At 44.5% G+C, this 12,358-nt stretch overlaps 2 protein-coding genes across 5 annotated transcripts in view; one reads left to right on the plus strand and one right to left on the minus strand.

The window, feature by feature from the left end:
• LOC123753850 (uncharacterized) overlaps positions 1-12,358 on the plus strand; it is a 490,864-nt gene that overhangs the window by 231,291 nt on the left and 247,215 nt on the right. The gene's annotated exons all lie outside the window — the stretch shown is intronic.
• LOC123753931 (coiled-coil and C2 domain-containing protein 2A) overlaps positions 1-12,358 on the minus strand; it is a 227,823-nt gene that overhangs the window by 150,588 nt on the left and 64,877 nt on the right. For all 4 annotated transcript variants that reach the window (XM_069321189.1, XM_045735932.2, XM_045735922.2 and 1 more), the window contains exons 7-8: positions 8,638-8,776; positions 6,048-6,168 (exon numbers count right to left, since the gene is read on the minus strand). In XM_069321189.1, the coding sequence (XP_069177290.1) occupies positions 6,048-6,168; positions 8,638-8,776 (260 nt within the window). The remainder of the gene's footprint in view (positions 1-6,047; positions 6,169-8,637; positions 8,777-12,358) is intronic.

A 12,358-nucleotide genomic window follows, 5' to 3' on the forward strand; every position in this document is an offset into this window, starting at 1 on the left:
GTGGTACTCCGCTAGTAACACTCCTTCAGTCAGAAACATTGTCTCTGATTACTGCCCTCATCTGTCTGTCAGTTCGAAAATTTTTCTCTGATTACTGCTCTCATCTTTCTCAGACAATTTTTCATCCATGTCAAAGGTCTCCCTGTAACTGCTCCAGCATGTTCCAGTTTCCAGAACAACCTCTTGTGTGAGACTGTGAAAAGCCTTTTTTAGGTCCAGATAGACACAGTCAACCCACCCATCTCTTTCCTGTAGAAACTCTGTGGCTCTCTCATAAAAATTGCACTTGGATTGTAGATTTGTTACACAGGATCTTCCTGCTCTAAAACTACATTGTCTGTGTTATTGTCATTACTCTCCAGGTATTCTACCCATTTGGTTTTAATTATTTTTTATTGTTTTGATTTCCACGCTTGATAACATTTTCACGTCCCCAGCGTGCGCTCCCCAGCCCACCCCAAGGTGGGCCTGGCGTTTCCTGTGAGCGCACACCCACACTAAAATGTGCATCCTCTTTTCAGTTTCTCACATAAATTTTTGTGTTACATCATTCATTTTGGTATCAAACTGTTCGCAACAGAATTCTCTAAAGGGATATATGCATACAAGGTAAAAAAGCCTGATGTGCCACCCGCAGCTAACTGAAAATAAAAAATTGGCCGAGCATTACCCCATGAGCGCGCAACTGCACTAAAATATGTATACAGTCCTTTCTTCACTATTCTCATGTCAATTTTCATGTTACATCGTTCATTTTGGTATCAAATTGTTCACAATAGAATTATCTAAAGGAATATATGCATATAAGGTCAAAAAGCCAGGCATGCCACCCGCAGCAAACCCGAAAATCAGACGAGCGTTACCCGTGAGTGAGCACTTATCCGCTCACCCACAACACCCATCACTAAAATATGTATACTCTTTTCAGTTTTCTCACGTCAATTTTCATGTTATATTGTTCATTTTGGTATCAAATTGTTCACAATAGAATCCTCTAAAGGAATATATGCATATAAGGTCAAAAAGCCCGGCGTGTTACTCACAGCAAACCCGAAAATCGGCAGAGCATTACCCGTGAGTGATAACGGGTAACAAAATGTCTGAGGGTTTCGGAGTTGAAACCTCTGACACTGCTGCCTCCCCCTCCCTGCTGCTTGCTCACAAAGGTCTGAGGGTTTCGGAGTCGGGGTGAAGCTTAGTTAGGGATGAGACTTGGCGGCCCCGGGGGCTGCCCCATTCGATGCGGGGACGGAGGCTTTTGAGCCTGCTCCTCCCGCCTAGTCTTCTTGGTCTTACCAGCAGGCCTCCTTCTTTGAAAGGCCTTACCAGCAGGCCTTTCCCTTGATCTGTGCCTTTTTTCAAGAGTGGAGGGCATGGAAGATGGCTCTGCCCCAGAGCCTGGGTTGGCCTGGGGTGCTCGGACCCCGTTTGATCTTGCCAGGGCTTTGGTGCTCTCGGGGCGGGGTTTGCTGTTGCAGGGTTCAGGGTTTTCACATCCCCCTTCCCAGTACAAGTTTGATATGGGTTCAGCTTCCCTGCAGGTTTGTTTCCAGGTTCCTTTGGGTTCTGTGGCTTCATCCTTCAGGAGGTTTTCCACCTCTCAGATTTTCCCTACGGAAGTTCGGGAGGCACTTAGTGCATACCTTCTGCGAGCCACGGATTTTGCCTCCATGATGGACTAGGTCTCTTTTGAGTTTGGTTATTCTTCCCCGTATTGGGTGCGTTGTGATGTTCCAGCGTCTTCCTGGCTTGCAGACTGTCCTTTCTTTTCGCTTGGGGCGTGGCACTTTTTTGCCGTACCCGCACGTTGGATTGGTTGGAGCTTACTACTGTGTTGCAGGTTTACTGGGGGGGCACTTATGAGCACCTTAATGCATGCCTTTAAGCCCCTGTGCCCCCTTGTGGAGGATGTGCAGGTGATGAGTGCCAGGCCGTCGTCTGGGGCGTTGTTCTCGGCTGCTAGGGCATCGGTAGCGTTGCCGAAACTGTATGCGCCTATCCTCAGGGAGGAGGTAACTCTGTTTTTTGCTCTCTCTATTGATTCGGCCTGGACCCTGGCTCTTAAGTTTTCTAAGTTTTTATCTCCTTGTTTGTCCATTATTGTTCTCAGATGCAGTTGTTTCTCAGTTTTAGCAGGTGACTTCTGCAAGTTGCCGTCCTCTTTCTGATTTGTTGGTGATCTGGAGTGGGCATTCTTGAGCATCCCAGAAAGATCGTGCCAAAGCTCAGGCTTCAGCAGGTCAAGTTGGGCCCTTGGTGCCAGATTCTGTACCAGTACCTCCTCCAGAGCCGTCTTCGTCTGGTCGGCGTGGTGGTCACTCTGCACGTATATCGGTATATCGGCTTCTCGGAAGAGATGCCGGCCCCTTCACGGGTCACCCCGTTGACTGGGTGATGGAAGGGGGAAGTTGGCTCTGTTTGCCCACGCTTGATCCCACGATTCATGGGCATTTCGAGTTGTGTCCTCTGGCATGTGGTGGCATTGGGCAGCTCCTCCTTGGGGAAGGGGGAGGACAAACAACAGCTGGGGAAGGGCGAGAGAGCACGGACGAAACCAAAGTCGGAACAACTAACACCCCCAAGTTCAGGTCCCTATAACTAAAGAGGGGTAGCCACGGAGCATGCGGAAAGGCAATAAACCTAGCGCATTGCAGCAATCGAAACCTTGCATGCAACACCAAAGCTCCCTGCACCCAATTATCAGTATCAATGGACTGGGTGAATTGGAGCACCAGTAAGGAACACCACTTGTAGGACTCTGGGTCAAAGGTGTCATCAACCCAACAGGCAGCATGACAGAGGCAAAACCAGTGAATGTCACCCTGAGACAAGGGGACAAAGCAACCTTCAACCTTGAACATGCACAAGGCGAGATGGGACACAGAGGATGCATCCATCGGACCAATGAGCCCCAATGGGGTTTTCCAGGGCCCTTAGGCTGAATGCTAAGAGAAGACCAGGCAAAGTATTGCTAACCGGTTGGCCCAAACTATCGAGAGGACAATTAAAGCTGAACCCCTGCGATGTGTAGAATCACGGCGACCTAGCGGGGGACCACCAGAATAACAGAGGGTGGACAATGACCAAGTGGCAGACCTCCCCACCAGGCAACAAACAAAAAGAAAAGAAAAACCCTGCAAAAGTACAACGTCTCCAGGAACAGAACCAGCCACTGTGATAATAGGTTACAAGCTGCACAATACCTTGCGCCCCTACCAGCGATGATACTACGTACCTCCTACCCAAGTTCAAACAGTGGCAATGAAAACCCCAGCTGACTCCAAGGGAGGGCAATCACTGAGCAGCAAAAGATCCCTACGGAGGTAGTTCCCGAACAACTTGTGGAAGATAACCCTAAGCCACAAGGGCAGTACTTACAGGGCACCTAGGGAAGGTGGCCCTAGGCACATGCAGCCCCAGTATTTCGTGAATTACTCCTGGCTCGCTCACCACCACACAGCAGAACAACACTGCAAGGACACAGCACTGCACAGAGACAGAAGCCAGAGTCGAAAGACTGCCACTCATCACATCAGACTCAGAACTGGGGTTGGATGGCCGACACAGGGGTCTGGGGGTCCCCATTTTCCCTCCTGAGGAGGGGAGAAGCTGCTCAGACAGTTGTGGTGCAGCGGCAGTTGTGACATCATGCTTGTTTGTGTGTTTTCGGATTTGGGAGTTCTGCTTGATAGTTCGACTTTCAGTAGCAATTTTTTACCAGGTGGAGTTTGTTTTGGGATGCCTACCTTTCTGCGTGCCTAACCCAGCCATTGGCAGACGTGGAATGCTTCCAACCACACAGGGGTCTCTATAGGCCATTGCTCCCCGTGCCTCTCTGAGGGGGCCAGGTTCTGGCTCGTGGTCCCCGGTAGGCAAGAACTCCAATCGAATTGACTGATGCCACGATCTAATACATACATATCAGCGTGGAAAGCCCCGGGGAGCCAAAGGGGCTCTCCTCAGAAATGTTCAGATTTATTTTCTTTCTCCAGTTTTTCTTACACTTTGCATACATATGAATATTTCTACATGAAAAAAATATTTTTTGAATTCTGTAATTGTTTGCACATATGCAGGAATGACCATTTTTCGAGAACCGTTGTCTAAGGGTTGAGTCAATGATGCAAGTGATCTGCATAAAATATTAATCAATGATGATAAAATTATAAAATAAATGAAATACTGTGTAACGAAATTCAAAGTGTAATAACCCCTCAAGTGTCATTACAGAGAGTTATCCTACTATATCAGTGATTATACACTAATATATTTATACAATACTCTAATACACAAGATTTCATACATAAATTTCACATTTATAAAAGAAAATTAAATAAAAACCTTACATTTAAAAATAATGTCATTAAGTTTACTGTCATACTTTATACTCCAAATATAGCTCCATGAGCACAGATTACATATAATGCTTATAAGCTTTAACCTTACACTGCTCAGGGGTCCTGGGGACATTTACACCCCTGTGCGCAAGAAAAAAAAAATTCAATTCGTCTTCTAAACATGTTAATTTGTGTCCCCTGAGCACGGGAAAAATAAGAAAAAAATCGTAGGTGACATATTCTGGGCGAAAGTGACTGAGGAAGTCTGGCAAAAAGTGGGCGTTGACAGAGCGGTCGTCAGACCCGGTCAGCGTCACCCGCGCTGATAGATGGGAGTTGCCACAAAGATATTATTACCTAATTGTTTCAATGTCTCCGATTGATTTTTTCTTAGTTTATTTGCAGTAATATTATTCAATAGTGTGTATTGTAATATATTTATATAATAAAAGTGGTTAATAATCGCTATACTCAAAAGTATGATGTGCATATTAGTGATTCAATTATTATGTTTATAAAACAATAAACAAATAGTTTTGCTGCTATTACACTCTATACACAGCTTATATATAAGTATCTGCATGTTTTGGTCACCATAACGAACCACTAAGTTGGTATTGAGAGTCGAATAGCAACGAGAAGTTACCGCCACACACCAGCCAGCCACTCGCTGCCACTCCCTCAACACACGCACTAAACTTTCTTCCCCAACAATACCAGTTGTGGTGTTATTACACTATATACAGACGTTATATATAAGTATGTATATATTTTGTTCACCACAACTGTACAGCTAAGCTGATATAGTTAGTTCAGGCACTAAGAGTCGTCGCTATACACAAATGGCGGCTGGCGGCTCCATCACTCATTCAAGGTCACACGCACTAAACTTTCTCCCCCAACAATACTGTTTGCAGTGTTATTACCCTGTATACACATATTATATATAAGTATCTACATGTTTTATGCACCGTAACTGTACACCTAAGCTTGTAGTGCGCCCAAAGAGCATAGTGGCCCCCCTCTAAACAGATAGACAAATCGTGCAGACGACGTCACCTCCGTCACCCAAATGGCTCGTCCCAGCATAATCCTTTTGCTGTTATTACACTAATACACACATTATATATAAGTATCTACATTTGTGTTCACCATAGAGAACCACTGACCTGGTATGGTGAATGCAAACAATAACAGGTGGCCACACAGTCAGTAAACGATGCTGTCTCCCTCCGTCTTTCAGCATCACTCCTCCCACAGCGCTAATTATTACAACAATCCTGCTATTATCACAACCCTGGTTATTTATATCACAGTCATGGGTCATCTGTAATAGTGTCATCGCTAAATAATAACAATTATATATTTATTTTGACATTTTTCGGCGATGCTGTGGTTACAAGCTGAACAGCAATACTTTTCGCTCATGCTGCGTGCGCCAGCCTTGGTTGCTCCAACAGTACTGTGCCTCTCACACCTGAGAATATTGCCCACGATTTTTTTTTAAAATGGCATCTGTTTACAAGAGTCCTGAGGAAGCTACTGTGAACCCCGTGTAGCCGCGGGCCATTTGAATCGGGCCTGGCACCCTATGGCGTATATATACGCCATGCGCACCGTGGGACATGTTACTCAGGGTGTATATATACGCCATGCGCAGTTTAAGGGTTAAGCGTGCACTGTGTATCATAATAAGAGTACAGCACATACTCCAACAAACACAGCGAGTGGCTCCTCCTGGGTCTCCAAATCAGTAGGAAGATGACGATAGAACTGGTCACTGATGGGGTTGTCCAGCCTTTCAAGAGATCCTGTTTCCGAGAACCAATGCCTGCAACAAATCCAAGATTTATGTAGTGAAAAGCCTCTTTATGACAAGCCACTTGATCGTTCCCTGGTGTTACAACCTGGAAGCAACAAAGCCTTGGGCGAAACACACCAAGCCTCTGGAGACAAGAATGCCTACCAGGAACCAGGACCAGAATCTGTTTCCCTCCATCAAAGAGGTGAATGGGAACCTGAAGATCAGATTAATACAGTACAACAAAAATTCCACCAGAGAGCAAAATGATTCTCAAAAACATGCAACTACCTTGACAAATTTGCAAACTTTGAAGAAACATGAACACACTCATTTTACCATGACAAAATCATTGCCTAGATATACTTGCTGCCACCAAAGGGCAGGTCAAGTATCCTAGGGGGGATGGGGGGGTCTCTGAAAGATGGTTAACCCATTTCTGAGCAACCCAGAACTAACACCTCCCCAGCTCTATGGGAAAAGAAGATAAAGAGTGGAAACAGAAACATACCGAGTCCCTCACCACAAAAAGGCATTTCATTACCTTCAATGTTATCTCACAACAGAGCCTCATCAAAGAAGGCAGTCTAGTCTGAAAAGAAAACATGGAGAGAGTCCTCATAATGAACCTTACTCTGCTGAATTCCTGCAGACCTGGTGAAGATAGAAATCAAAGGGCAGTACCTGGGAACTAATAATGTTCAACTTAGAAGAGGTCATTTCATTACACTAAAAGTACTGAATTAGGCACTCTCGGTAGCTCTCACAGCTTCCTCCCCATAGTGCTACAGGGAAGGGTAACAGTCCATTGAGTGACTTACCCCCCAAAAAAAGGAACTAGCAGAGAAAGGTCCAGTGCAGGGGGAACAACAGCACTATAGCTGTAGAAGGTCTCCCTCAAGCCACATGTCATCACTGAGGGCAAGCAAGGTTAGGGAGGTACCTGCAGAGCAGAACAAACACTTCCAGTAACCTTGAATCCTGATGGTGGTAATGGCTGAGCTGAAGGTCGTGACCAAGGCTTAGTTAACAGAACAGATGGTATGGGCATGGGGGGCAAACTCTCTGATGACTGACCTGAATCACTGGTCAGATAAATTTTGAATGTGTCACATAAAGCTCCTGGGGCCTCGTAGCCTGGTGGATAGCTCGCAGGACTCGTAATTCTGTGGCGCGGGTTCGATTCCCGCATGAGGCAGAAACAAATGGGCAAAGTTTCTTTCACCCTGAATGCCCCTGTTACCTAGCAGTAGATAGGTACCTGGGAGTTAGTCAGCTGTCACGGGCTGCTTCCTGGGAGTGGAGGCCTGGTCGAGGACCGGGCCGCGGGGACACTAAAGCCTCGAAATCATCTCAAGATAACCTCAAGATAAACAAGCATAGACAATATTTATATTTAAAAATATAATGTTGAAGAATTGGCACCCTGAAGCCTGCAGGAGTGGCAGTAACTTTGTACAGTAACTGTACAAAGAGTAGACAGACCTCAGGACACAAACCAGACCCTGCAACAAGGGTCCTGACAGAATGCCACAACCTCAATTCTAGCAGGAGAAGTCTGAAACAAATAGCGATCACTAGGACCAAATGGCAATTCACCCCGTCTTGTGACCAAGGGCATGACAATCACTTATTCCTGGTCACCATGGACCAGGGATCAATAGAATGCATATTATTTTGATCCCTAGTCACCATAGCAAAGGAAGCAATATCATATGTATTACTTCCAAGCAGCAAAGGGATTCAGAAGCAAGGAGGAAAACAGGGACGTCACAACCAAGACCCTGGGATCAATCTCCCCGCCCACGCTTCCTTACAGTTCACTGCCACATGCCGAGTATGAGCGCCCAGTGTGGGTCGAGCCAACTTTTCATCTACAGGCTAGCACAATAATATGGTACAGGTTAATCTTGCCCTCTTGTTTTGTTACCTAAAGGGGCAACCAAGTGGGATAGTTCAGAAAATAGAAAAAGAGCGTAATATATGAAAACTGCATTTCAGAGTAAACTTGCTTCGTTACCACAAGCTAATCTCAATAATGTATTCTTTCTTTCATCTTACCTTTGGCCTTAGGTAGCGAGCAAGTGAGTCTACTTGGAGAAGAGCTTTTCATATACTGTACATCGATAAATTATAGGTCCTAAAATATATCCTATTTATCCCATAAGGTAATATATTAGCAGTACACCAGGAACACATCCAGTAATAATCAGTAACTGTAGCTTCCTGTATCCATGACGCTTCTCTCTAACTATGCAGTATTTACCAAGCTAACTAATCAACATATCAGTATCAGATGAACCAATTAATACTCAAGTCAATAAATATATAAATCCATTTTTCCACATTAAAGCAAATTGATTGTGCAAAATTTCTGATCAATTCATCCCCTTTCAGAACATCATAAATATTTTAATCAAATTTTGATGAATGAACTAATCTTGCAAAGATTATTAAACATGCATTGATTTATCACTTCATAAAAATAGCAATACGAACCTATCTCCTTGTTGAAGAAGCCTATTTTCAATGATGTTGATATTAGTTGGTGTAATATAAGGTTTTGCACCAACAAAGAGTCCTTCATCTTCAAGGTTTCTCAGCTCAGTATCAGCATTAATCTTGTTTTGCACATCACCTGCAAGCAATCAGAGCAAAACACTTCTCAGTATACAGCATCTTGACAAAGCTACAGTTATATACTAGACATGTACAAGAATCCGAGACTAAACATGGCGCTGAGGAAATATGAAATGCATGTTTCTCACCAGTGCCATATGACTGCCATTTAAGGCAAGATCCATTATGTCCTTTGAATAATGATCATGACACTAAGCTAAGTGACGCAAAAGAGGAGCTCCCCAGAAACACCTGTAATACAGGTATAATAAACAGGTTACACCACTCAGGAGTGCAGGTCCGACAAAAGCTGCCAAGCACCAAACAAGAATAAGGGATTATCTGCCAGCCAGGAAGATTCCGGAACCTTGTATTGCATCTGAGGAGGAGAAGACCTAAACTCAAAAGAGCCAGGGTCCATCAATGAGGTAATCTGGGTCATGCAGGAGGTACATAAACAGTGCCTCATGAGCTGTTGAAGCAGGGGACCCTGAGAGGCAGGAAACTACCAGAAGGGTCACTTCCATGTGCCTTTGGGCCCATTGGAATATCCATTCAGGGAAGGGGGATACAAAATCCCCTTCCCCTGCAAAAGGAGACCCTCCTCGGGGAGAACAAGGAGCTATGTAGAATCAAATTGGACCCAGGAGCTCATAACCAGCCTCCCTTCATGCCCTGAAAGCTGCAGTTAAGGGCTCTAGGGTGGAGCCAGCATCCGCACACACTGCTGGGACAGAAAAGTGAAGTCTAGGGGGGAGAAGCTTCATAAAAGGAAGATGGGGAGCTGACTGAAGGAAAACCCCGAAGCCTCAGCAAGACTAGCCAGCTCAACTATCCCTGCACTTGGTAGTCGAGAGGAACCTCTAAATTATGGACCCCGTATCAGTAACAAGCATGGTAATCAAAACACTAGAAAAATAGTTAATGTCAAATGGGTTGAACACCTAGAGAGTAATGACATAATATATATATTTTTCATTTTAATTATATACAAGTGTTCTTACACTCTTGTAAAGCCACTAGCACACATAGGGTTTTGGGCAGGACCTTAAACCTAATTTTTCCCCGGAATACAACCCACTAAATCATTTAACAACCAGGTACCCATTCACTGCTGGGTGAATAGAGGCTACAGTTAAGGATTGGCACCATGTCAATCCTCCCCAGCCAGGATACGAACCCAAGGATAGAGTCCCACACAAGAGGCTGTTCTGGAAGCTGGAACATGCTGGAGGAGTGACAGGGAGACTTCTGACATGGATGACAAATTTTCTAACTGCCAGACCGATGAGGGGAGTAATTAGAGACAATTCATCTGACTGAAGGATTATTACTAGCGGAGTACCACAAGGTTCAGTTCTTGCACCAGTAATGTTCGTCGACTACATAAATGATCTACCAGAAGGAATACAGAATTATATGAACATGTTTGCAGATAATGATAATGGAGAAGATAGGAGACACAGATGATTGTAATGCTCTTCAAACTTATCTAGATAAAATAGGTGCTTGGAGCGACAAGTGGCAAATACAATTCAATGTGAATAAATGCCATGTTATGGAATGTGGAATCGGAGAAAACAGACCACACACAACTTACAAATTATGTGGAAAGGAATTACAGAACTGTAATAAAGAACGAGACCTAGGGGTGGTTTTAGATAGTAAGCTGTTGCCAGAGGAACACATAAAGAACATTGTGAGAGGAGCGTATGCATCGCTTTCCAACTTCAGACTTGCTTTTAATTACATAGATTGTGAAATATTAAAGTATGTGTAAAATATGTAAATTATATTAAAGAAATATTCTTATATGTGCTGCCAATTTTCTTATATGTGCTGCCAATCTGTTGTATGGTGTTTATAAATCTTGTTTATCTGTATCTTTTGCTACCCAGTCGCCCAATCTTTATGTACCCATTCTGAACATCTTTACCATTGTGATCATTGCTGTCTTATATGTGCTGTCAATCTGCTGTATGGTGTCTATTAATCTTGTTTAAATTACTAATCAAGCTGTCAATGTAATCAATCAGAGCTTTAATATAACAATGTGCTTTAATATACCTACTTATCTCTCTCATCTCATTTTTCTCTTGTAATGTATCTTTCATTTATCAATTCTGATTGAAATTACCTACTTAAAATTATCTGCTAGATTAAGGACCTGCCCGAAACGCTGCGCGTACTAGTGGCTTTACAAGAATGTAAATACTGTACTATCCAATGTATTCTCACAAACCCAATGTACCTTCTTGTATATATATAAATAAATAAATAAAATAAAGAAATTGTTCATGACTTTTGTGAGACTAAAATTGGAATATGCAGCAGCTGTATGGTGCCCAAACCTCAAGAAGCACATAAATAAACTGGAAAAGGTGCAGCGGCATGCTACAAAATGGTTTCTGGAACTGAAAAACAAGAGTAACGAAGAGAGACTAGAGGCATTAAACATGCCAAAACTAGAAGATAGGATAAAAAAACCCACAAGGGGCACAGTCAATCAAGGGACCCCACCTCATCCATGTTACGAGGTACAATGGTGGAGGTGCAGGTTATGTGGTAAATGTTACTGTATCAGGATGTTGTGTGGTGACAATTTGCTGCAGTTTTGTGACTGGGGATGCGTGTTGGGGTTTGATTGTGGCGTTTCTCGTGGTCTTATCTGCGGTCCCTCATTCCTCTCCCGTCTTGGAGTGCCTGGCTTAGCCCTTCCATGTACATTGGTTTCTCTGTACTTACCTAATTGTCCGCACCTGGTTGTTCTTGCTGGGGGTTGAGCTTTGGCTCTTTCGTCCTGCCTCTTCCCTGTTACTTACCTGACATCTACTGGGCTCTGTCATGTCTGCACTTGCAGCTGTGTGTCGGGTCAGCCGTCATCTCCACCACTTCCCTTCCTCATGCATTCCATTTGTTTACTACTCTGACACTGGAATGTTTCTTTCTTGCATTTCTATGGCTCCTTTGGGCACTCAATTCCTCCTATGTCTCATGGTGCATGTGCCCCTTGTGTTGATTAGTCTGCCTTCGTTGCTCGTACCCCTCGGTTCGGGTACTAGTCTGGTGGCAAACCTTTGTACCTTAGTCAGTTTGAATTGTTGGGACAGGGCCTTCAACTGTGTGTGTTGCTGACATGACTTGTTGGGACATGATCTGCAGCTCTGTGGGTTGGTCATGTCCCTTTCGTTCCAGATTTGCTGCATGCCTTCTTCGTTCATCATCTTCCTGCTTCACTCTTCTACCTGGCTGCTGGTGCTGGGGCTGTTCTGGTCTTTTTCTCGTTTTATCCAATGCACTGTTGTGTGTTTTATTTGTGCCTTTTGGCCCTCCTATTGCCAGGTTTGTGTTCTTGTTTTTCTGGCTTGCACTGCCTGTTGGCATTTTCAGGGTCTCGCGGTGTCCCTTCTCTGGGGTCTCGCGTCGGACCCGTAGTCTCTATTCTCCTGGCGAGCTTGCTGGCGTTGGGAAGTTTTCTGTTCGGCAGGCATCGAGATCTTCCCGCGGCTCCGCCTCTTCCTAGGCTCGATTGGTCCATGGCAGGGTTGGTTCGGTTCTGCCTCGAGTCTCTCGCCTTCGGTTGGTGATCAGGTGGCTTCGT

The sequence above is a fragment of the Procambarus clarkii genome, chromosome 1 (assembly GCF_040958095.1).
Source record: "Procambarus clarkii isolate CNS0578487 chromosome 1, FALCON_Pclarkii_2.0, whole genome shotgun sequence".
In the NCBI taxonomy this organism is placed as follows: Eukaryota; Metazoa; Arthropoda; class Malacostraca; order Decapoda; family Cambaridae; genus Procambarus; species Procambarus clarkii.